The sequence below is a fragment of the Lagenorhynchus albirostris genome, chromosome 8, assembly GCF_949774975.1.
Source record: "Lagenorhynchus albirostris chromosome 8, mLagAlb1.1, whole genome shotgun sequence".
Lineage (NCBI taxonomy): Eukaryota > Metazoa > Chordata > Mammalia > Artiodactyla > Delphinidae > Lagenorhynchus > Lagenorhynchus albirostris.
The window spans coordinates 85,438,070-85,465,609 of NC_083102.1; the positions used below are offsets into that span (position 1 = coordinate 85,438,070).

General features: G+C 33.7%; 2 protein-coding genes across 5 annotated transcripts in view; one reads left to right on the top strand and one right to left on the bottom strand.

Moving 5' to 3' along the window:
* The window catches only part of TMEM60 (transmembrane protein 60), a 200,722-nt gene that overhangs the window by 156,749 nt on the left and 16,433 nt on the right, over positions 1-27,540 (top strand). Inside the window, exon 3 of the transcript XR_009542026.1 lies at positions 4,311-4,508. The gene's annotated coding sequence lies outside the window, so the exon portion shown is untranslated. The remainder of the gene's footprint in view (positions 1-4,310; positions 4,509-27,540) is intronic.
* Positions 1-27,540, bottom strand: part of PTPN12 (protein tyrosine phosphatase non-receptor type 12) — an 85,706-nt gene that overhangs the window by 33,390 nt on the left and 24,776 nt on the right. For 3 of the 4 annotated variants that reach the window (XM_060157220.1, XM_060157218.1, XM_060157217.1), the window contains 6 exons: positions 20,563-20,671; positions 11,401-11,477; positions 8,994-9,089; positions 8,159-8,197; positions 5,393-5,464; positions 1,666-1,725 (listed from right to left, as the gene is read on the bottom strand). In XM_060157220.1, the coding sequence (XP_060013203.1) occupies positions 1,666-1,725; positions 5,393-5,464; positions 8,159-8,197; positions 8,994-9,089; positions 11,401-11,477; positions 20,563-20,671 (453 nt within the window). The remainder of the gene's footprint in view (positions 1-1,665; positions 1,726-5,392; positions 5,465-8,158; positions 8,198-8,993; positions 9,090-11,400; positions 11,478-20,562; positions 20,672-27,540) is intronic. The other variant, XM_060157219.1, reaches the window with a different exon arrangement.

Consider the following 27,540-nt stretch of genomic DNA (forward strand, 5'->3'; position numbering starts at 1 on the left):
ATCATGTATAAAGTATTGATCTAAGGGCTTCACATGTAACAATTTACTTAATCCCCATGTAACACCATGGGGAAGGTATTGTTAATACTATCCTCATTTTATAGGTAAGGAAATTGAGACAGAAAGAATAACATGCACAATGTTTCACAGCAAGTGACAGATATGGGATCTGAAAGCAGGCAGTCTTACTTCCTAAACCTACACTTTAACCATTATACTATGTATACTACTTAATTAATCTACAGTATTAAATGGATGAGCAATATACTATAAGCATTGTTTTAGAATCTATTGTAATCAGAAGACTAACAGACTATTTAAACCAAAAAGAAAATTAGAAACGAACTTGTCCAAACCCAAACCTACTCAAATTATGGTGTGGGCTGCCACCCATCTCCCTACCCTTTCAAGGGATCTGTGAGTTTCACACTATTTTTATAATACTACTAAGGTATTATTTGCCATTTTCATTCTCATTCTCTCATGAGTGTCCAGCAGAGTCTTCTCAAGGCTGTATGATTTAGGATGATGTCATCACTTGGAAAGGTAATGGAATGTCTGCTTGTATATTCATGCTTTTAAAAAAACTTCTCAGTTTTAATTTCAAATATAGTAAATATTAAAAGATATAACCCACAGAAACAAGAGCTCTTTGGAATCTTCAACAGTTTTTAAAAATGTAAGAGTCCTGACATCAGAATGTTTAGAGAATGGCTATTCTGGTGTTTAACAGAAAGAGCACCGCTTGGAATTCAGGTAAAACTGTATTCAAATTCTACTTCTGCAATTAACTGAATAACTTCAAGTAAGCTACCTAACTTCTCAAAGATTCTTTATCTTCATCTATGGGCAATAGAGATAACAGTAACTACCACTATGAAGCTAGGAGGATTGAAATGCATGATACAATACTGAAATTCAGTAAGGTATCTATAATTAATATTATAGATTAAAAAATAGCAGCCAAATGATAATAATTGACTCAACTAAAGGGAAATGATTAGTCAGGTCAGAGGTTACTAAGAGTACTGGAACCATGTCTACTTATAAACAGGAAGGAGTTGTTAAGTATGCTTACAATGCACTGTTTGGGGAAGAATGATGAGTGTCACGGCCAAGCTTAATTACTTATAGTGATTTAAAATTTAAGATAATAAAAACAGAGAAATTGAGGAAGAATTGATAGGTATTCTCTAATGTCTATCAGATTTTTCTTTGATTCCTTCCTGGAGAAATTATCATTTTATATAGCTCTGAAACTGAAGTCATGGGCCTCCAGTGAAAACAAGTTATATCTAAATGAAGACTTAGCGTTAATAGTGGCTTGTCTCTTTCTAAAAAATTGTAAACTAGTAAAAGTGGGTAATAATTATGTAAATAATACTATAATCTGTTTACTGCAATAGAGGAAAAATATTTTCAGCACAGAAACCAACTATTCCAAATACAGTAAATTTATTTTAGGGAAAGTTGTTCTAAGTAAGTAATTATATTAACTTTAATTGATAAAACATAAGGCTCAAAATGTAACTAATGTAAATGTAACTATATAACTAAAAAAATCAACAAACCTCCTTAACTATGTAAGGTAAGACAGTATACTATTTATATATATCCTCTTTAAAAACTATCCTTAGAAACTATCTCTAAATAGAAAATACTTACATTTTGAAATTCAAGTAAGAGTGTCCTAATGAAGTAGTCTGTTCTTGCTTGTTCAGCTTCCTAAGTAAAGGGAAACGATTGTGAGTCAGTAGAACATTAAAGCAAAAACATACACACCAAAACAAACAATAACCTCATATTTAAAGTCCACCATATGCAATTAATCTTTAAAATTCCAGGTATGCCTGATAATTATAAAAACAACAATTCTAGAAGTCATCAATTTGTTTATCTAGGTTTTATTTATTTATTTATTTATAAACAGAAGTGTCTATTAACCAATTACTTAGCTAGGAGTCTATCATCCAACTAAATATTTGCAAAGTGACAACCATCCCCAGAATCATGTAACAGAAATAACACCTACAAACAAAATGTCACTCCTTAGTACCCACAAACATCTTCAACCATTTTATCTTTCCATTAAGCTTGATTTTCTCTACCTAACACTCAACTCTGAATTAACTGGATGCCAAATGTGGAAGGAAAAGGATGCACTCACAAAATCCCAAATTATTATTTTGGTTGATGACAACATAATCACTTTAAAAGTCTCTTACTATCATTTGTCAATATATTAGAAAGCTAACTATTCTTTTTGCTTTTTTAATTAAAACTACAGACACGGTAGGACAGCGATTGTCAAGAACAACAGGGTATGCTGCTTTATTAATTAAAAAAAATTCAGTATTATTCCTGCTTTAATTTTTTAAACCACAGTAATTTATTTTGAACTTTTCAAATAACATTGCAGGGGGACTTCCCTGGTGGTCCGATGGGTAAGACTCCCCGCTCCCAATGCAGGGGGCCCGGGTTCGATCCCTGGTCAGGGAACTAGATCCCGCATGCATGCTGCAGCTAAGAAGCCTGCATGCCACAACTAAGAAGCCTGCATGATGCAATGAAGGTCCCACGTGCCTCAACTAAGACCCGGCACAGCCAGAATAAATAAATAAATATATATTTTAAATAACATTAAGAGGAAAGTATGTTTTTATTTTCATCATAACAGAGTACAAATGAAAATACTGGTCCAAGACTTAACCTTTTCTCACCTATAAAAGGTGAGATAAATACTTTTGGCTTTGTGGGCCATAAAGTCTTTGTCTACTTTATGTTGCTGTTGTGATAGGCAAATATATAAATTAATGGGTGTGGTTGTACTCCAATAAAACTTCACTCATAAAACAGGCAATGAGCTAGACTGACCCATGGACCGTGTGCTGCTATCTGATCTAAGTGGTTACACACAGCAACATGCTACTGAGCTCCAGCCTGCCCATTCCCCACTGTTCACCAACACTTTACCCTCCTTCTCATCCCCAAACCAAGAGAGCTCCTGATACTGTCCTGTCTCAGTCTCAAACACTCTGATTGCCAAGTATAGTCAAGTCACGTACTATGGTTATTTTCACTTCCTTGCTTTCTACTTATAAATTTGATTTTTTGTTTGCAACAGTGATAACGAATCCTGAGTTGTCTGAAACAACCACATGCCATACAAATTACTTTCCATTTTGAAAGAAAAATTTTTCTTCTTCAGCATGGATTAATTCCATCATTGACAAATCAAACCAGCTGTTACGAATCAAATCAAACCTCTTATCAAGAGGACTTTTAAAAATTACCTTTTAGTGCAACTGAAAAACCAACCCAAAAAGTCAATTCATCTTTTCCAAATTATAAACTATTTCTTACTTTTCTCTATTCATTATTATAAGCTGTTTACTATTTCTGATCCCCGACTGTTAAAAAATTTTAAGTTGTTTTGTTGTTGACTATTAATCACTATATGTGGTCACTTTAACTGTGACATTCATTACAATTATCTTATTACATTTAAATTTACAAATGTTCAACACAACCATGCTGCACAGAACTAGGTTTCCTGGACTGTCTAGGGACTTAATATTGTAGAATACTTTCTGAACTGGTGAAGGGGTAGTGTTCCCTCACTGGAGTACAATATGGTTATGTATTGGTTTTTATTCATTCCAAACAATATGAAATGCAGTAGGATTTTTAAATTTTTTAAATTTAATCCACAAACAGTTAATTCTAACCAGGACTTTAGAGTATTGACTATACTTTAAATCCAGGCCATTTAACTAGGAGTTACAGTTAACATTACAAAAATCACACTGTATTTATAAAGAAGACTGTGTAAAACAGCCTGAGTCCTTTTCTGCATAAACCTAGAAAGCACTAAATTTCTGGTAGCATCAGAGGAATTCATAAGTCCTAAGTACAAATAAGTCATAAAATTAAGGACTTCTTGAATTCACCAATGACGAGTAAAATCATAGAAATTATATTTCATTTAACCATGGAAAACAAAGTCAAAAACAAGCAATTATGAGATGGGTAATGTAATGGTTAATTTTATGTGTCAACCTGGCTGGGCCATGGTGTGCTCAGATACTTGGTCATACGTTATTCTTGGTGTTCCTGTGAGGGAGTTTTGGGGTGAGATTAACATTTAAATCCGTGGACTCTGAGTAGTGCAGACTGCTCTCTCTAAGGTGGCTGGCCCTCATCCAATCAGTTAAGGCTTGAATAGAAAAAAAGGACCAGCCTCCTCCAAGTCAGAGAATTCTCCAGGAGACTGCTTTCATGTGTAACATTAGCTCTTCTTGGTTCTACAGCAGACCGTCTTTGGACTGGAGCTGAACATCAGTTTGCCTGGGTCTCAGCCTGCCCACCTTCGGATTAGAACTATTGTATCAGCTCTCGGTCTCCAGGCTGCTGCTCTTCAGCGTGAAACTGAAGCATCAGCTCCTCGTGGGTCTCCAGCTTGCCCACCCTCCCCTGCAGATTTTGTACTTGCCAGCCTCCATAATCATGTGAGCCAATTCCTTATGATAAACCTCTTTCTCTCTATATATAAACATCCTACTGCTTCTGTTTCTCTTGAAAACCGTGACTAATATAGGGAAGTTATTTAATTTTCATGTATGTTTAATCATCGTATTTTGAGTTGAGTAAATAAGACAGTATATTTCTTTCAAGTGATTAAAAAAGACACCTTCATGTGTAACCCAAAGCAAATTGTTGGTTCTATTCTAAAGCTTATATTTTACTTCTTTTTTGTTGTTCCTTCACTGTTTTTGTTTTTTAATTCATTTTCTCAGATTTGTGTTGTTAGTTTTAGAACTTGAATTTAATTCACTTCCACAGCTCATCAAATAGGTATATATTTTAAGTTTCATATCAAGTTTTCTGCCATAAAAGATCAACCTCTACTTTCAGGATGGAAGTTCTCAAACCCATCTTTGTACATAATTATAACAATTCTGGGGAGAATAACATAGATATGAAAGATTAACATAATAAACTACACTTCCGTCATCAAGGATCTTTCTTATTTGTTGAATTTGAAACTAATACTCTATATACCACTTTTCAAATAGATCACTCAAAGCAGTTATTCGTTTATTCTTAGATACATAACACTTATGATCAACTTATATACAAAGAATAACAGAATTAACAAAATAAGGTACAAGGAAATTATACGTTTATAAAAAGTCATTCTCAAAGCTTCTTAGTTTAAAAGCAGTATAAAAACAAACATTATTATTAATGTTTGTTTATTAAGTGTAGATTTACATTAAAACATTGAAGGCTTGGCTTATATAAAACCAGGTTCATACCATATTATAATTTAATTATCAGTCGAACATACTCATTACCTGATTAAATAATGTATATAAAAATAGGTACTTACACAAGAAATTTTAAATGGTGCAAATGTTATAGGGTCTTCTCCATACAAAGGCCAATAGCGCTCACATTTTTTCTGTTTTCCAAAAAAAAGTTAGTAAATAATTGATCATTTGTTTTAGTTGAACTTTAACAAATATTTTGCGTTCAGGTTGTTCTTCCTTCCCAGAAAACAGAAAAACTGCCATCAATAGGCAAGGAGCTAGGAGCTCTCAGACTTACCCAACTAACCATAAAGGTGGGCTACCATGACCTCTCCAAGATTAGTCATAAAAACCTTATTAACATAAGTGTATAAACTGTTCATTGCTACCGGTTTGGTATATAGAGTAGACTCCAAAGATCCTCCTCTAGAAAAGAAAACTTGCTTAAAAAAAAAAGTGCCTGGCACAAGGAGGTCCATTCAGTATAAAAAGTTGCCAGGCAAGTTTTAATGCTTGTAAAATGACAATCTCTATAATAACTGGCTGAATTCTTGTTAAGTGTAAAATCTGTGGCATCGTGGAAAGAGCACTCCACTTGGTATCCGAAGAATTTTGCAAGTAGCAATTTTACTGTTTGGTTGACCTTTAGTTCCTTTACCTGTAAAAATGGGAACAATAATCCTTATCTTATATGATTGCTTCAAGTACTAAATAAGAGTTTATTTCAAATGTTCCACTGGTGGAACGCTATAAAAGAATAATGTATTATTTAAACTATCCACTTTTGAGATTCTAGGAAGTGTAATTGAACAGTTTCCCCTTTTACTTTCCCATTTTAAACAAGTATAGAAATAGTAGAATATTCAATTTTCATTGGTTTCTAATATCAAGCCCCATCATTTTAGAAACTTAGGTAAGTGAATGAAAGCCTAACTTTACAGAGGATCCAGTGATTCTGATGCAAGAAATGAGGCAATTTTACCAAGACCCAATAAAATGAAACCCTTTAAGTGACAATTTAGCTTAAAATAAACCTTTGGCATGGGAAATACATCAGTTCTTACATAGTTCCATATATAGTAAGTAGAATTGTTACCTATAGGCTAGAATTAACTGTAAGCTGACAATACTGCTCTCAGGGCAACAAAGTAGAACTGCCTAGCATGTCAGTTTAGCTTAGAGTAAATACTATTAATATTTTAGAAGCCTTAAAGCCACAAACTTCATTTCCCAGTAGAAGTTTATAGAAAATGATAAAATTAAATTATATTGACGGGTTTTTTTTCTTGTTGTTTTGCCTAGTAAAGTTTTAACATCTTGAAACAGAAAACAAATTTATAGAAGATTAACTTAGTAAGAACGAAAGCTTGTGACTAACATGCCCCTCATTCAGACGAGCAATAACTGAGTAATGATTATATTGGTATTTATATTTCAGGTATGAACTAATTACAATTGATACCAAAAATAATGTGTTAAACATCATATATACATAATCTATAATAATTTATCATTCGTTTCAGAGATGAGGAAGCTGAAGCTCAGAGGGGACAGTTCAATGTACCATGCTCCAAATGCTAGTAAAGTGTAGGTCTGTTTGATTTTATTACCTGTGCTCTTTCCATTAGGTCACATTCTAAGTCAAAGTCAAGGTTATCAAATTCATAGCCCTAACTGACAAAATAACAAAACTGACTAACAAAACACTATGAATCAAAAAAACATTAGCTTCAAAAATTTCTGCATGCAATACAACTTAATTTTTCAAGTATTATTACTGATATACAGTGTGAGCCTATTAATAGAATGAAGAGAAACAAAGCCTAAATCTTAAAAGTAACGGTAAAAAAATTAGGAAGGTGAAATTTAAATTTCCTAACACCACTGATCAATAGTAATGGTACTGAGGTACATACTGACGATACTTAAACAGATAATTACTTAACAGTTTGTACTGTAATTACAATTACTTAATTACTTTCTCAGTTTGTTTATTTTCTAATCTTAGACTGTTCATTTTCTGTCCAATATTGCTAATACTTCCACTATTTGTAAATGATATGGTTGAGCGGAATGACAAAAATTACTAGTAAAAATAAAGTTTTCCAATGATTTATACATCATAACATCTCACATAACTGAAAGATGTATTATCTTGCTTTATGCAACATATCTTTTACTGAAATTTTTCATAATAAGTTTTACAACTTAAAAATGACTTTTTACTTTAACTAATGAACTACCTTTGTATAAGGAGACTTCAAATCATCACATAATTTGTTTGATTTGTTTCTCACATTTATAGAAGCCCACATTTAAAAATGAAGACTTAAGAATTGATGCTGCAGGAGATCACAATGGTTTTGAAACTAATTTCACATGGACAGAGTTTTTACCAATGTTAAAAATTTCAGATTAAGGAATTTTCTTCTCTTTGGAGATAACATTACAAAAATGTAGCGGTATTGGCAGACAGAAATCAGAATATTCAAATTGTAAATTGATGAAAATTAATCAGAATTACTGAATTCATTTTTATTGCTCAATTTTATTCAATCCATAAAAAGTGTTCTACTTACACCACCATTAAATATTTGAAGACTACTAAGTAACAGTACAAAATCTATTAAATGTATTTATAAAATGTAAAAGTTTATGTGCTTGGGGATTATTTGGCTCCTTTTGATGAAATAAAAGCAACTGCAGAACACAAAAAAAGAAAAGAAGTAACTATTTTAAAAACTAGGGCTAAGAGTATAATAAAAGACCAGGAATATATATCCCTAGAAATGAAGTAATAAAAAGAATACTCCACAATTATTTTAAGTGTTAATAGTTATACATACCCTTCCCATCTCAAATTCACGACAGGCCATTACAATGATCTAAAAAGAAGTGGGGGTGGGATGAGATAAAGAATATATCAGTTATAAAGAATATATCAGTTAAAACACAATTTTGTTTTTTCAATAAAATATACGTTTCAAGAATTATTTTTTATTCTGAGCAAAAGTATGCCTGGCCTGTCAGAAAAAAAAAAGTAGGTTGAGTTAAAGAAATGATCAAAATCATTCCTTCAAAGTAAAGGGCTAACTAACAAATATCAACAAATTAAATTGGCTTCAAATAACATGATGTATTTGATTTGAATTAAATTTTTTGAAGCTTATAGACTTATTTCTGTCTTTTGACATAATATTAAAATAACGCATTCAGGATATTTACCCAATAAAATAGCAATACTTTACATACATTTAATAAAATTATCAAGGTTGAAGGTATTTAACTGTCTTTGATCATAAAGGTTATTACATTTGCTTACCCATCCCAACATTTTATAATGTAATATTTCAAACATACAGCAAAGTTGAAATAATTTTACAGTAAACTCTGTATAGGCACCATCTATTCTCTATCATTAACATTTCATAATAATTGTTTTTATCACATAGCTCTCCCTCCACTCATCTATCAGTCTATCTTATTTGGTAGTTGTCTTACTAGTACTGACATAGGACAAGATTCAAAGTATTATCACACCCTATTCTTGAAATATTTCGACAAGTTTGTCAAAATTTAATGAGAAATCCTAGCCATCAGTTGCTGTCTTTTTAATAAACATTAGCTATAATTAACATATCATTATGGCTCAAAAGTCATGTCATTACATGTAATACTTACTACAACATTGTACTCCCATATCATCCTCCAAAAATCTATTACTGTATTTGCTAAAGGTCCTTGGGTTGCCACATATGCTTTTGGCCCATAAACACCCTAAAAGGGTTAAAAGCAAATTTCATATTTATTATGATTAACAAAAATATTTCCTTACCTAAATTTTAAGTTTTCAAATTTTATTAGTAATACTGCTGTTTTCGCCTAAACCATTCCCAAATAATTTTTCTTTAATAGTACATAAAAGCATGGCGAAATATATTTCACTTCAGCTTCTGATGAAATGTTACTACTTTTGAGTAATTATTAGACATGGTGCACAGAATTCATAATTAAACCTCCTTGTGCTAATTTTAAAATTATTAGTTACCTAGGAATTAAAAACAAAAGCCTTAGTACCTAGGCAACAAAGCTAACTCTAGCAGAAACATAAAAGCATGCATCAATTCTAAAAGATAATACTGGAATAGCTAACTTCTTTCTTACCTAGATTCTTCCATAACTACCTTTAGTTACTTACTCAACTTAAAGTTTTTTAAGCACCTGCTATGTATACTCTAATAGTAAACCCAAGAATATATCAAACAAAATAGTGGACTAAAATACTAAACCAGCACATAATTGAATCATACAGTGAGTCAGTGTTATTAAGTGCAATTAAAACCTAGAACTTTTAACAGATGTCCTTATTAAAGAACATAAACATCAATAATATCTGAAAGAACGAACTACCTACGTGTTAATTTTTGTTTAACCTATTAGTTTTGGGTTTTGCCATAACTGTAGTAAAATTGACTTTTTAGTAAAAACAGTTTTTATTTGAAACCATGACTGTTCAATGTTGACATAGATATTAATTTTACCATATAACTCCTACCACCTTAATATTTTTCTCAACAAAATATTATATTAAGATACGTACAGGGGCTTCCCTGGTGGCTCAGTGGTTAAGAATCTGCCTGCCAGTGCAGGGGACACGGGTTCGAGCCCTGGTCCGGGAAGATCCCACATGCCGTGGAACAACTAAGCCAGTGTGCCACAACTATTGAGCCTGCGTTCTAGAGCCTGCGAGCCACAACTACTGAACCTGCATGCCACAATTACTGAAGCCCGAGTGCCTAGAGCCCAGGCTCCACAACAAGAGAAGCCACCATAATGAGAAGCCCATGCATCGCAATGAAGAGTAGCCCCCACTCGCCACAACTAGAGAAAGCCCACACAGCAATGAAGACCCAACACAGCCAAAAATAAATAATTTTTTTAATTAAAAAAAAGAAAAAGAACCTTAAAAAAATGTATAAATACCATATATAAAATAATTGAAATTATACTGCCATATAACTAGAAAGATTCAAAAGCACAGAATAACTAACAGAACAAAACTGTCTTTTATTTACTCAAGTAGCAGTTTGAATCTCTCTCTCTCTGCTGATAAATATGTTAAAAACTTGACTGCTTTTGATCAGAGTATCCAAAAAAGGTTATCTATAAAGACTATATTTAATCTTGCATTTCAGCTGTCACTTGAAACTTAGTGACAATTGCCAAAAGTTTTTAATCTAAGTTTATATTCTGTAATTTTAAATCAGTATTACCCAGTAATTCCAGCCCTGGTAATTTATTCTAAGAAATTATTCAAAAGAATAACAATGTTCAGGGCTTCCCTGGTGGTACAATGGTTAAGAATCCACCTGCCTAATGCAGGGGACACAGGTTCGAGCCCTGGTCCAGGAAGATCCCACATGCCATGGAGCAACTAAGCCCATGTACCACAACTACTGAGCCTGCGCTCTAGAGCCCCCACACCACAACTACTGAGCCTGCGCTCTAGAACCTGCACACCACAACTACTGAGCCTGCGAGCCCACAGCCCATGCTGTGGCCCACAACAAGAGAAGCACCACAATGAGAAGCCCAAGAACTGCAACGCAGAGTAGCCGCAACTAGAGAAAACTCGTGGGCAACAATGAAGACCCAACACAGCCAAAAATAAATAAATAAAATAAATAAATTAAAAAAAGAAAAACAATGTTCACTACAATAATACCATCAAGAAAAACTGGAAACAACCTATACGGTTCAACAACAGAAATGACCATGTACATTTGTGTACCTAAACTCAAGGGGACAAACAGGAAGATTTAGCAATCAGTAAGGTGTTTATAAGTCTTCAATGTAAAAGAAGAAACAAAAATAGAAAAACTTTATCTCCACTGTCATAGAACCAAGCAAAACTCTTTATGAATAAGGAAGCTAGAAGGAAAGCCCATAAAAATATGTCATGGCTGTGCTTTTAATTTTACTTCTTTTACTGTTGGTATCACGTTAGGCAATTTTAAAATTTTTAATAAAATTAGTATGTAGGAAGGCATTAAATATGGCAGAGTTGATACTTAAAGTTAATACATACCTTAATAAAATTTGCATTGATATAGTCTGAATCTTGAGAAGGAGTCTTTAAAGTCAACTTAACTCGGCTGTGATCAACTACAACAAAAAATAAAGGATTTCATAAATTATGTCCCATTGGCAAACAGGGTTTTTTTCTAACAAACCATAAACAAGATTAAATAAATAACTAAAATTATTTATTTTAAAAAACAATGAATGGGACTTCCCTGGTGGCACAGTGGTTAAGAATCCGCCTGCCAATGCAGGGGACACAGGTTCAAGCCCTGGTCCAGGAAGATCCCACATGCCGCAGAGCAACGAAGCCCATGCGCCACAACTACTGAGCCTACGCTCTAGAGCCCACGAGCCACAACTACTGAGCCCATGCGCCACAACTACTGAAGCTCATGCGCCTAGAGCCTGTGCTCCACAACAAGAGAAGCCTCAGTAATGAGAAGCCAGTGCACCGCAACGAAGAGGAGCCCTGGCTCGCCACAACTAGAGAAAGCCCGAGCGCAGCAACAAAGATCCAACACAGCCAAAAATAAATCAATTAATTAAAAAAAAAAAAAACAATGAATGAAAATTGACTCTAGGTACCAGCAGGCTAATTTCTAACATCATATTGACAGGAAGTCTAATTGTAAAGCTGTGTTTTAAAGTTGGAATCAGAATAAATCTCAGGAGCTCTTTTAAAATACAAATTCCTGGGCACCGTCCTAGATTTACTATACAAGAGTCTGAGGTTTAAGTGTCTACAGTTTTTAACAAGCATACTAGGTGATGAACACTAACCATTTATACACAAATACATTTGCCAAAGTTCTTGTAAGGAAATCTAACTTTCATATTTCAGAAGAAATTAGGAAAATTAAGTAAACTGTGACAAATAAATGAATTAAGATGATGTATGAAAAGTGCTCAATACTGCACTTCACCAATGATACTTATTATTAGGTAATGTCCACTTACGGTAAATAAAATCTTTACAAGAAGGTCTCAAAATATAAATTTTATTGATTTTATAAAATTATGTAGTTTTATTTTTAAAATAAAGGTAATATCAATATGATTTTTAAAAATTAGATCTTAAAGAAAGATAGAAGATGAGACTTCCTTGGTGGTCCAGTGGTTAAGAATCCATGCTCCCAATGCAGGGGGCCCAAGTTTGATCCCTGGTCAGAGAACTAGATCACACATGCCACAACTAAGAGCCCGCATGCCGCAACTAAAGATCCTGTGTGCCGCAACTAAGACCTGGCGCAGCCAAATAAATAAATAAATAATATTTTTTAAAAAAAAGATACAAGATGAAAAGTGAACTGCCCCTGTCCTTGAATTCCAGGGCTCTCTCTTTTCCAAAAAAGACACTATTAAAGTTCCTTTTTCATTCCAAAATTCTTATGCATATACCTATATACTTTGAAAAAGTAGACAAATACAATCATACTAAACATGTTGTTCTGAACCTTGTTATTTTTCAGTTAGCAATATATCCTAGAACTCTTCCCAGAGCAAAAACAGATCACCTTACTCGTTTTTAATGTTATATGGACGTTTCATTACTTACTTAACGAGCTACACTACTGATGGGCCATTTTTTCTTACTAGACACACTACTACAATGAACACTGCAGTACTTGTATCTGTTACCGGCAGTACCAGAGGGTAATAAGTTCCTAACAGAGGAATTGCTCCTTGCCTTCTAAAAGGTATATACCAACTTATGCAAGTGTTATTAGTAAGAGTAACTAATTGGGTGTTATCATATATTTTAATAGTTGACAATCTAAAAAATAAGACATCAGACTTGCATTTCTTGAATTATGCAAATGGATGCATATTTTCATGTAGTTGTTTGTATTTCTTTTACCAAAGTTGCTTGTTTATACCCTTTGAACATTATCCCCATGTGTCTATGTTTTCCTACTGATTTATATGAAATCTTTGTAAAGAGAGAAAAATCAGCCCTTGGTCATAGATAGTGCAGATAGATTTTTTAAAACTTTTCATTTAGAACTAATTTTAGATTTACAGAAAAATTGCAAAAATAGTATAGAGAAATCTCATACATCCCTCACTCATCTTCCCTTAATGTTAACATCTTACTTACATAACCATAGCACAGTTATCAAAATGAGAAAACTAACATTGTTACAATACTATTAATTAAACAACAGACTGTATACAAATTTTACCAGTTAAAAAAAAGTATCTTTTTTCTTTCCAGGATTCCACAATACACTTTGTTATTATTTCTCCTAAGTCTCTTCCAATCTATAAAAGTTCCTATGACTGATATTTTTCTTATGATTGGAATGAGGTTATGCATTTTGTCCAGAACAGCAGAGAATAATCATGTGTCCTCAGTGAGAAGACACACCAAGGGGTTCATGATGTCAATATGTCATATTACTTGTGAGGTTAACCTTGGTCTTGGTTAATTTGGTGTCAGCTGGCGTCTCCACTGTGAAGTTACTATCTTTCCCTTTGTAGTAAATAAATATTTGGGGACATACTTTGAGCCTATGAAACCCTAAAGTAGTAGGATTATCTAAGATTCACGGTCTCCAGATTAGAAAGGGCCATAACATGTAATATGCCACTATCATTTTGGTCCTTTCTAATCCAGGAACAATGACTATTAAAGGCAATTAAAATACAAAAAAAATACAGAAATGGTAACAGATACAAATAAACTTCTTAGCAAACTTTTTAAAAGGAAAACTAATGAATAACTAATTTATGTGCCAATGACCCGAATTTTATACATTAGTACAAAGGCCCAGTTCTGCTGATTTCATTTATTTATTTTTGGTGAAATTTTCTTTGGAAATTTGTAGGAAAAGATACATAAGAAAGACATAGTAGCTTCTAATTAAAATTATGTATCTCCTTACCATGTTTCCAGGAAAGAGAATTTTACATGTTTATCAATGCTTTGTTTCTTATTTCATTCCATCCTACATGTCTTTTTTAAAAGCCATTTGGGATAAGGAATAAACATATAAAAAATCCTATGCTTTGGGTAAATGACAATAGAATAATTCAGTAGTTAGGACAATGACAGTTAAGTAACTATATGAAGCTTCCTCTCAACCATGTTTGCCAGTAATGATGGGTCCCACCTAACTGCCCTTATTCATGTGGCATGTTAGCCTCTATTCAAAGTATCTCAAAGCCAGAGACTTTGTACAATAGTTGGTTTACCACTGGATCCTTAGTAAATGTTTTGAGGATTGTGAATCCAAATGACAACAGTGGCTCCCAAATGATAGTCAAGACTTGTGCCAAGCTGCTTGCTACATGCAAGCTGGGAATTTTTTTAAATTTTTCTGTGATGGAAAATTTTATGCATATACAAAAATATGATAGTATAATGAATCCCCATCTATCCAGTACCCAACTTCAATAATTATCAGTATTTTGCCAATCTTATTTCACCTATGGCTAATCATACAGCAGCTGGGGACTGGAAAAAGCAAACTAAAATGCAAGATTTCCGAGTCGCATATTCTGCAGTAAGTTTGATTCAGTCAGTTCAAGATGGGGCACAGAAATGGCTTTTTTTAAAAATGAAATAATGCCCTTTGCATGCAGCAACATGGATGGACCTAGAAATTCTCATACGAAGTAAAGTAAGTCAGAAAGAGAAAGACAAATACCATATGATATCACTTATATGTGGAATCTAAAATACAATACAAATGAACATATCTGTGAAACAGAAACAGACTCATAGACATAGGTAACAGACTTGTGGTTGCCAAGGGGGAGGGTGGCAGGGGGAGAGAAGGATTGGGAGTTTGGGATTAGCAGATGCCAACTATTACATATAGGATGGATAAACAAGGTCCTACTGTATAGAACAGGAAACTGTATTCAATATCCTGTGATAAGCCATAATGGAAAGGAATATGAAAAAGAATATATAAGTATAACTGAATGACTTTGCTGTACAGCAAAAATTAACACAACATTGTAAATCAACTATGCTTCAATAAAAATTTTTTAAAAAGAAATGGCTTTTTTTAAAATTCTAAAGCACAGGCAAATTTTGTAGTCACTACTTCATACTATAGAATCATAGTATATATATATATTTTTTATAATTTTTTAAATTTTTATTTATTATTTATTTATTTATTTATTAGGCTGCACTGGGTCTTTGTTGCGGCACAGGCTTAATTGTGGTATGTGGGATCTTAGTTCCCCGACCTATTTATTTATTTAGGCTGCGCTGGGTCTTTGTTGCCACGGGCTTGGTTGTGGTATGTGGGATCTTACTTCCCCAACCAGGGTTCCCAGCGATTGAACCTGGGCCCCCGGCATTGGGAGCACGGAGTCTTAACCACTGGACTGCGAGGGAAGTCCCAATCATAGTACATTACTGAGAATTTAAAAATCAATATTATGCTGTGTATAATATTATAATATAATGTAACACATAATGCATATTTTAATATTCTTCATTGGTGCTGTTATTAAGCATAAACATGAATTGAAATAATTTAAAGAATATTAAAGAAATGAAAACAATCATTCCTCTCCATGGTTTTGCAGAATGCCTCTACAATCTCCCAAGAGCACAATTCCAAATAGATAAAACCAATATTCGCTACACAAGAGGCTCTTTAAAGTAGCAACATTTTTTTCTTGAACAAACATCAACACCTACTGCAACAACAAAAATATATATTGTCACCTCCAAGGAAACACACACCTATTGATAAATCCTAGGTCTGAGAAATAAAAGGATCTCCATAATTAATATTGGGATAGGCAGAACACCCTGATCCATCACTTCTAAAGGCTAGCCAACTCAGTTTTAGCCCTTTTCAACAGACAAAAGCACAGGTCATCCTTGACACAAGAGTATCTAGAAATTTCTTAATTATAGGACTAGCCTCAGTGTTCTACCATAAAATAAACCAAATCTCCAAGATGGCTTGAGAAAAAACTAAGTGATCTCTGAATAGTGATGAAATTGCTTTGAATGGATCAAAAGCAAGGATGTCTGCTCTTGCCACTTCAAGTTAACATTATACTAGAGGTTCTAGCAGAGCAATAAGGCAAAAAAGACATGCAGATTGGAAAGGAAGTAGTAAAACGGTCATTAGTTGCAAATGACAAGATTCTGATATGTAAAAAGTCCTAGTTTTCACCAAAAAAATACTAAACTAAATACTAAAATAAATGAGTCCAGGGAGGTCGGTGGATTAAAAAAAAAAAATCAACATGCAAATGTAAACTGTATTTCTATATACTAGTAATAAAGAACTTGAAAATACAATTAAAATAATTCCATTCACAATAGTATAAAGACTTTTTAAAAAGAAATACAAGACTTGTACACTGAAAACCATAAAACATTGCTGAGAGAAATAAAGAAGATCTAAATAAATGGAGAGAGACATTCTATATATATATTTCACACCTTCTTTATCCATTCATCTGTTGATGGACACTTAGATTGGAAGAGTCAATATGGTTTAAGATGGCAATTCTCCCTAAATTGATCCACAGATTCATCACAACTCTTATCAAAATTCCAGTAGGATTTTTTGCAGAAATTGACAAGCTTATCTCACAATTTATATGGAAATGCAAAGGACTCAGAAGAACCAAACCAATTTTTTAAAAATAAGAACACAGAGAACCTAACACTTCTTGCTTTTAAAACTTACTATAAAGCTATAATGATCAAGACAGTGTGATACTGGCTGAAGAATACGTCAATGAAATAGAATCAGGGGTCCAGAAATAAACCCTTACATTTGCAGTCAGATGATTTCCAACAAAGGAAAGAAGGCAATTCAATGGAGAAAGGATAATGTTCAACAAATAGTGCTGGAACAATGGCACATGCTCAAAGATTATTTTAGACCCTTACCTCACACCATATTAAAAATTAACTCAAAATGAATTATAGACTTAAATGTAGGAGCTAAAACTATAATACTTCTAGGAATGAAATGAGAAAACATAAGAGAAAATCTTTGTGAGTTTGGATTAGGCAAAGAGTTCTTGGATTGAATATCAAAAACATGATCCATAAAATTGATAAACTGAACTTCATGAAAATTAAAAGCTTGCACACTTTAAAAAACACCATTAAGAAAAGACAAGCTATAAACTGGGGAAAAAATTTGCAAATCATAATATCTGAAAAAATATTTGTATCTAGGGTATGTAAAAATCTTTTATAACTCAGCTTTATAAAACTTTATAACTTTTATAAAAGTTATAAACTTTTATAACTTTTATAAAAAATCAATTTTAAAAAACTACAAGTGATTTGAAGAGACTGTTCACCAAAGACAGTATACAGTGGCTAACAGAACATGAAAAGATGCTCAACATCATTAGTCATTAGGAAAATGCAAATTGGAACCATAGGAGATACCTCTATTCTTCTAGTGGATGTGTAGAGATAACTGTCAATAACTGTGTTAGACTGTCAATAACAAGTGTTAGCAAGGTGTAGAGAAACTAGAACCCTCATACACTGCTGGTGTAAAATGGTACACAGCTACTTTGAAAAACAATTTAACAGTCCCTTAAAATGTTAAACATAAGCTTCTGGGACTACCCTGGAGGTGCAGTGGTTAAGACCCCGTGTTCCTAATGCAGGGGGCCAGGGTTCGATCCCTGGTCAGGGAACTAGATCCCACATGCATGCCACAACTAAGCGTTCGCATGTCACAATTAAGGAGCCAGTGAGCTGCAACTAAGGAGCCCGCAAGCCACAACTAAGGAGCCTGCGAGCCATAACTAAGACCAAATAGACCCAGGGCAACCAAATAAAATTAATTAATTAATTAATTTCAAAAATAATTTAAAAAAATAAACATAAGCTTCCATAGACCCAGAAATTCCATTCCTAAGTATCTACCCAAGAAAAATAAAACCATATGTCCATACAAAGATTTACCTAGAAATGTTCATAGCAGCATTATTTATAATGTTCCTCAACTACTGAATGGATAAACAAAATGTGATAGCCATACAATGGAATACTAGTGAACAATAAAAAGGAATGAACTACGTACTAATATATTATACAATATGGATGAATCTCAAAAACGTGCTAAGTGAAAAAAGCCAGACACAAAAGACTACATATTGTATGATTACATTTATATGAGATTTCCAGGAAAGGAAAATCTAGAGATGGAAAGCAGATTAGTGGTTGCCTGGGGCTGAAGATTACAAACTGGCATAAGTAACCTTTTTGGTATGATGGAAATATTCTAAAACTGTATTGTGTTGATGACTGTACAACTCTATAAACTTTTTTTAAAGATTGCTTTCCATTTATAGTTATTACAAAATATTGGCTATATTCCCCATGTTGTATAATACATCCTTGAGCATATCGTACACCAATAGTTTATCCTTCCCACCCCTGCCCCCATATTGCCACTCCCACTCCCCGTAGCCACTAGTTTGTTCACTATATCTGTGAGCCTGCTTCTTTTCTGTTAGATTCACTAGTTTGTTGTAGTTTTTTTAATTCCACATATAAGTGATATCATACAGTATTTGTCTTTGTCTGACTTATTTCACTTAGCATAACGCCCTCCAAGTCCATCCATGTCGCTGCAAATGGCAAAATTTCCTTCTTTTTCATAGTTCAGTAGTATTCCACTATATCTATATCCATATTTAAAATACCTCTTTATCCATTCATCTGTTGATGGACACTTAGGCTGCTTCCATTTTTTGGCAATTATAAATAACACTGCTATGAATATCGGGGTGCTTGTATCTCTTCAAATTAGTGTTTTTGTTTTTTGCACAGAGAGGATGAGTCCAAAGTCATAGATAGCAAGTGACAGAACCAGGATATGAACTTCCAGGGTCAGAACTCTTCACCATTATGCTATGCTGCCACTTTGTAAAAATTTTGCTACTACCAGCCACTCACAGATCCCACAGCTGAGAGTAAAGCTGAACAAAAATAGAAAGATGAAGGATTAAATTTATGCAAAGAAGACAGTAAGGGCTTCCCTGGTGGCGCAGTGGTTGAGAGTCCGCCTGCTGATGCAGCGGACACGGGTTCGTGTCCCGGTCCGGGAGGATCCCACATGCCGTGGAGTGGCTGGGCCCTCACGTGAGCCATGGCCGCTGAGCCTGCGCTCCGCAGCGGGAGAGGCCACAGTAGTGAGAGGCCCGCGTACCAAAAAAAAAAAAAGAAGACAGTAAGAAAGAAAGGGAAGGAGACAAGAAAGAGAGAGAGGAGGCAATTTGAAAAAGGGATATTCAGGAAGAAGAAAATTTCAAATATAGGGACTGGTCAATGACATCAAAATAGTTAACAGAAAAGAATAAGCACTAAAAAAAGACTACCAAATATGGCAAATAAAGTCATTGGGAAATTTATCAAGGACATTTTAGAAGAACAAGCTTTAGGAATGAATGACATTTTGTCAATTGTACCTCAGTAAAGCTAGGGAAAAAAGGATGAATGGAGCGTTGAGGGAATGCTGTCATGGAATCTATATATTTCAAGATACTTGAAGGAAAAGAAAGACTACTGGTAGCTTTAACAGATAGCAGGTATGATATAAATTTTTACTTTATAAAATGGGGACCCTTATGTATGCATGCTTTTAGAGGTAAAGGTATTTTGCTAGAAACCTATGCTATTTAAGAATATAATTATGTTATCGTTATTAGAATATGATGCTATCAGTCTTAGGCATGCCCTCAGAGATACCCTCAGAGATCATATTTAGACTACTGAGAACAGCAGACACACAGGCATGAATCATCTTATGGTTCACTTTTAATGCATAATTAATCAATTAAGGTTCTTATTGTTAATAGACAATAGGTAAGAGTTAATATTTTTAGCATTTTACAAAATGTATTCAATTATACTTATTGAATTATGTCTGTATTATTTTATTTTAACAAAATAACTTCTGAACAGGGAGTCCACAAAAGGTATTTTTACTTGGATTTTTCAGAATTTAAAAGTGAGCATCAGAGTAACTGTGATGCTTAAAGAAAAATTAAACAATAAAACAACTACAACAACAAAACTATTATCAGAAGGAAAGGCAAGCACAATCACAAATTATTATCATTTATTTATTTAGAATAAAGCTAGTTTAGGCTATAAAACTGCTAATTAGCATTTCTATTTGTTCCTTTAATGGCATTTCAAACTTACATGGCAGTATGTCCTTATATCTGTTCTTTTTAACATTTTCTTCTTTTTCTCCAGTGGCTGTAGGATAAATCTTTTCTGTTCTATACTTGGTTGACAATCTTCTTAGTCGCTTAAAATCAAAAAAAGAAAATTCAAGTTCAGAAAAACATTAGTATTTCAAAATTTTAATGAAAATTGTAATGATAAATAGCTCTTCATTGAATTTTGCTAACCTTGATTCCTCCCAACTCATTTTCTTGTTTTTGTAGTTTCACAATATCTCCCTACCCCTTTATAATTAACCCTAAGATTATTTCATTTTTAGCATAAGTGTAAACATAAGATTAATACTCCAAACAGTAGTAAAAAACAAAAGGGGGGGGAACAATAGAATAAAAGTAATTTTATTTAAATAAATCATTAATACACTGAATCAGAATATTTAACTCAGGGTCTCAAAAAGCAAATTTGAAAATCATGCCTAAAAGATTATGTACAAGTTTCTTTATTTCTTCTCTCAAACCTTGAGCACCCATGATGTGCAAGCGTCCTTCCAAGGCATAAGCTAATAATTACTTATAAGACACTGCAAAACAAAGTTCTTTGATATTGAATTGGAAATGTCTAACAAAGACCAATTCTGCTTATTCACTGCATTACAGAAGTGGTTTGTGAGTTAGTGACAAATTCTTACCACATATGGCGGTAGGGATGTTCTTTGGGCTGGAATATTTCTGTATGTCAGTAATACACTTCCTGCTTTCAGAAGCACTGAAAGTCAGCATTGTGAATTGTTTAAATTCACTACTCAACTACATTGCTGAAATTTAATTTCAAAGGAGCCTGCTTTCTTCCAGGCTTAAAGACATATTGAAGGCATTCTAGTTTAACTATTCCACAAAATTATTAAATACAAATGAAAAAGAAATCTGGTAATGTTTAACTTTTTCACCATTTTATTTTTGTTCCTCATGATGCTAATAATTAAGCAACTAAGAATATTATGTCTATATTTTTTAAAAATCACAGATAGAACTTTAATTCAAGATCCTTAACTTATTCTTGTATTGACATACTTTAACATATAACACTTGAAATAATTTTAAAATAGACCCTTACACATAGAATAGTAAGCTTTCTGTTTTTCTCTGAAAAACTACTGAACTTTATCATCACAATCTTAGAGATCTAAAGCAGGAATATTCATTTTTAAGATAAAAAGACTTAACTAGAATCTTGTTCTGCACTGGCACAATGCCAAAGCAAAATTCTCCACATTTATGATGTTATTTCCTGTAGTAATAAAGTTCTCAAAGTATGTAGGTGTACTGGGGGTAAAAATTGTATTTAAAAAGTAAATGTGCTGTTCGTGAGGGTGTGGGAAAACCAGACCTTTGATGCAATACTGGTAGAAAAGAACATTAGCACAACCCCTAAGGAGGGTAATTTGTCAACTACAAATACACATAACCCTTTAACCTAAGAACTGCACTTCTACAAATTTGTTCTCTAGGTAAATGGCACACACTCATGAAATGATGTACACACAAAGTTATTTATTGCTGAATTGTTTATAACAGCAAAAGACTGCAAAAACTGGAAAAGACTATTAATAGAGGACTGGCTAAAAAGATGTTTCATTTATACAATCAAATATGACATATGTTGAAAACAAATGAGGAAGCTCTTGATATACTGTGATATGGAAAGATCTCAAAAATATATATTAAGTGTAAAAAAGCAGAGAACACAATAGTGTATATATAACTATTGGTGTTAAAAAGAAAAAAAATACATTTGTATGTGCTTGTACATGTGCATAAAACATCTCCAAAACTATTAACAAAAGTTGTTGTCTATGGGGAAGAGAATGAGTTGCTGTAGGAAATGGATGGGAAGGAAACATTAATATACGTCCTTTCATACTTTTTGGATTACATGAATGCATTACTTATTCAAAAATAAAATATTAAAAAAAGTAAAAGAAAAGATTATTCATAATTTCATTATTCCACATTAACAAAGATCCTCCCAGTTATTAACATATATATCTCACATATTTAATCAGAATTTTTGCGTTTTCTCTGCTCAAAGATTTTCATTTTTAAATATAGTACCTTAATGTATTACAAAATATTCTATGTGAATGTGACTAACAGAAGGATATCAATCCAAACAGTTGCAGAAACAGGGGGAAAGGGATATAACTTAGGTAACTGTCACTGAAAAAAAAACACACACACATACACACATATAAAAAAACTACAAAGCAAAGGGAAGAGGGGATGAATTTAATTATAAAATGTAAATGCACTTCTGGAATACCTGCTGCAATCACTCCAAGCATTTCTTCTTTTACAAGATAAATTATGTTATTGAGAAATGTGCAAAACAGTTTTTATAGAAAATGACTTCTCATTTCTCATACAATGAAACTTAAGAACACTTCTGTGTACAAATAAATATCTAATTTGAGTTTGAATTTTTATACATTCAGTTTTCTTAAAGACTAGCACAGCATGGAATGCCTTCTACTGTCACGGTTCCAATGAAGAATGTTCTATTAAAATAAGTCTACATAAGTAGTGTACTTAGAAATTTTCATACCCCTTAGAGATACTAATCTTTGATGTAGTATAAATAAAACAACGGTGGCCTATTAAACATAAAAACTGTTTCATACTTTTTAAAAAATTGGCATCAAAAAAATTCTACCCAACTGTATTAAAAAGATATCCTCAAATAGGAACTTATTTCCTAACAAAAAGATCAGCTTTATAGTTAGTTGCTTGAATGAAAATTCTTGATCTGACACTCTCTGGCTATAAGACACTGAATTAATTTAACCTGTGTCTCATCGTCTGTGATCTGAGGATAATACCTACTACTCTCACCAAAAAGCCTGGCATGAAAAAATGGGCTCAAATGTTAACAATTACTATTGAGTAATTACTGAAACTCTTTAAATGTTATTTGCTACTACAGATTTCTTTCTTTCTTTAAATAAAACCTTTCTTAGATCAGAGATCAAAAGGAGTCACATATTCTAGGCCAATTTGTTTGCTTGGGAGTGTTGAGTATTTTAAAGCATGCTTCATTCATATTGTCAAATTTGCGCATGCTTCAGAATCACCTAGAGGGCTTGTTAAAAGAAGGATTGCAGAGCCCCACCCTCAGAGTTTCTGATTCGGCAGGTCTGGGATGCAGCCTGGGAATTTGTATTTAATGAGTTTCCAGGTGATGCTGCGGCTGCTGTCTGGGGTCTGTGCATAAGAACCACTGGTATAAGGTATGTTCAAGAGGAAGGAGTATGGTGATCGACTGCATGGGGGAATGGATGTTGATTTTCAACAATTCTTACATTCCTCTGGATCTTATGTACAGATTGGCAGCATTGACAATTTCTGAAAAGTGATTAGGGATTTTTCTTGGGAGGAGGAGCACGGATTAGGGATGAAGAAGGAAAAATGTAATTATCAAGTAGCAAAAACAAAGGGATGGGGAGGAAATCACTGTTCAGCAGCAAGTGGGAGCAAAAAAACCACACCACCTATAAACAAAAGTACTTAAATGAAAGAATTAAAAGGTTTTGAGGGAATTCCCTGGAGGTCCAGTGGTTAGGACTTGGCACTTTCACTGCCAGGACCTCAGTTTCGATCCCTGGTCGGGGAACTAAGATCCCACAAGCCACGCACGGCGTGGCCAAAAAACCCCCAAAGTTTTGAGATTAAATTCTAGATAAACTGGGAGGTACAGCAAACCAAAACTCCTTCCTAAATCTCTTAAAACATCAGAATAATACAACAGTGTACAGATCTGGTAGCCCTTGACACCAGCAGTATGTAATTGGTAAACAAAACAAAACACCATAAAAAGATGCTTTCGAGATTCGACTTTTAAAAATTATCATGATAATCATCTTTCTGTGTCTTTGTGTATGCTCTTTCTTTGCTTCTTAGTGGTCATTCCACTCACATACCTCCAAATCTTATACATCTTTTAAGTCCTAGCTCCTTGAGAGTTTCTTACTCCCCTCATGCAACAATATAATATTTCCCTTCTGAGTTCTTTTTAGACTGTATATGTACTCTTGAAACACCATTTCCTTCTCTTTATGATAAATATATAAAGAGAATACATCTTATTTCCTCTACTAAACTCTAAACTCTATGAGTACAAGATTACTGTCAGATTAAAATGTGTAATGCCCTGCATCCCTGGAGAATATTTAATGCTTATATGTTAAATAAATTAATCTTAGAATAAGATTTGAATGCTGGCCTAAACGAAAGAAGACGGTTTTGTTCTTTAAATACCACACCAAATTTAATGTCCCAATAGTACTTGGGAGGAGACATAGCATCACCAATGTTCATTTAACTATATGAAATGGAAAGTACCTACACATATCATTTCATTTTAACTTCTGACCACCATTTCCATTGTCTGTAGTGAAGTTGTCAATATGAAATTGAGAAACATGCCATAATATACTAAGGAACATTATTCGTAACTACAGTGCTACGTGACAGTTTGTATGAGAACAGCACTGAACTAAACACTAATAAAATCATTTATTAAGCTACACATAATTACACTAAAGCAAGAAAATATTTTGAATCGTTTACTGTCCTAACTGGCAAAAATACAGCTAAATGGTATATTTACCTCAACTTATAGGTACTATTGACACCCCTTATCATGTGTGGCGCTTTCTTATTTAACTAAGCAAACAAACAAAAAACCTTTAAGAAAGACATTTTCAACTACCCTTAAAAGTCTTGAGAAAGTCACATAATAAACTCATATAATTCCATTCTTATCTCAGTTTCTATTCTAAAAAGCAAGCCTGATTATTTTAATTTGTCCCATGCTTAAAAACCCTCCAATGGGTCTATCACCTCCTAGATAAGTTACCAAATCCTTTCATTTTAACATATTTTGAAAGCTGCCTGTCTGATTTCCCAGCATCTTCTTTTTATAACACTCTCTTACTCAGAGTATGACGCTTCAGCCATATAGATTTACCACCACCAGAAGAAGCACCCTTCCACCCCTCATCATCACAGTTCTACAATTTTTCCTCTTGCTGGTGAGTTAATAGGAGGACTCTGGCTAGAGTGTTATTTCCTTTCTGAAGGCTTTCTTTCTTTTTTTTAAAATAAATTTATCTATTTTGGGGTCTTTGTTGCGGTGCGCGGGCTACTCATTGCGGTGCGAAGCACGGGCTCTAGGCACACAGGCTTTAGTAGTTGGGGCACACGGGCTTAGCTGCTCTGAGGCATGTGGGATCTTCCCGGACCAGGGCTCAAACCCGTGTCCCCTGCATGGGCAGGCAGATTCTTAATGACTGTGCCACCAGGGAAGCCCCTAAGTCTTTCTTGAACACTCCCTTCCTCATTGCTCCCAGTCCCCAGCACTTAGTAGTCAATAATATTGTTTTATTACCACTTCTGAAAAGTATTTACAGTCTAATGTGTCACCCATTAGACTATAAAACTGAAAGAAGAGACTGGACTATCTTATTGTACTTTACAGCTAGTGCAATGCAAATCACATTAAAATGGGTGATTTCAAGACTTGTTTAATTAGCCTTCTCAGATAAGTCAGAGATGTCTCTAATACATTAGAATTTGTGATGCAAACAAAAATGGAGTTTAATATTCACTGTTTTAAAGTTCCAAACAAATTAGTTTCTCTTTATTTCTTAAAAACACAGAAGTTTTATTCCCCAATCCTAAATCAATAACTGATTCTCAGAGGCCCCTAAAGTCACATGCAATATGACTATCCTCTTTAAGGTATCCAGTTGTGCGTCAAGATTTGGTTCTTTAAAACGGTAAACAGTTCCCTTGTTTATCTAAGGACCAAAGCTAGTGACAATGTGTTTGTGACACTTGTTGAATCTCTCCAGTCAAAGAGCGAACTGTCTACTCAATTGTCCACTGGGTGTCTCACAGGCATCACAACCATGTCCAAAGAGCACCACCATTCAATAGCTGCTCAAGCCTCAAAGCTGGGAATAATCATGATTCCTACCTCCGCCTCCCCTCACCCCCAACATCCAGTCAATCCATCAGCAAGCTGTGTTAGCTCCACCGCTAAAACTTATCTAATTCTCTTCATACTCACCAAACAGACTTAGAATTCAGAATAAATGTAGACAGGAACAGGTGTTAAATTTACTTGTTGGCTGGATTTTCAATCAGGACAATTAAGAAAACAGACAGAAAAGTAGTAGAGCTAAAGTAAAATTAAGCTAACTCAAATTCTTTTTGTATAAGATGGCCTATAAATAAATACTGGAGCTCAAGCCTTCTCGTACTCTGTTACTAGGCCACACACTGCTGCCCCAAATTCCTGAATGCCATTAACGCTTAAAAAACAGCTTCATAAGACACTAATTTTAGTAAATATGCACACACTATACAAATCCAAACATTTCCTTAAAGTGAAATAAAATGGAATTACTTCAAGCTTTAGAGTTACACTGTAGCAAAATATATGAGTACCTATATAGTACCGCTTTTGCCATTGCTCTGAAATATTTCTGAGGCAAATACTGGAAAATCCATCTGAATTTTAAAAGGCAGGGCGTTTGGCACATAGTTGGCACACAGTAATAACTGTTAAATGAAAAAATTCATCTGGTTTTATGCCTGAAATGTTAATGCCATCAGTCACAAAAGCCCCTCAATCGTAATACTACTGAGCTAATCCAACCACACAAGGTGGATGATTACTAAGACGAAATAAATTTTTTTAAAACCTCAAATATAAAGTAACAGCAGCAAGTAGTAAAATCAGAGTATAATTTCCACCAAACATATACTATCTCTAACTTAACTGGCTGTTCTTAAATCTTTACAAATATATTTATATAAAACTATGTATGCCTCTAATAATTGTTGAAAGCAACTAAAATAACTAACGGGTCTTTCAGCTACACAACTGCAATGTTTACCTTTAGGTGCAAAATATGAAACTCTGCCTTTCAAA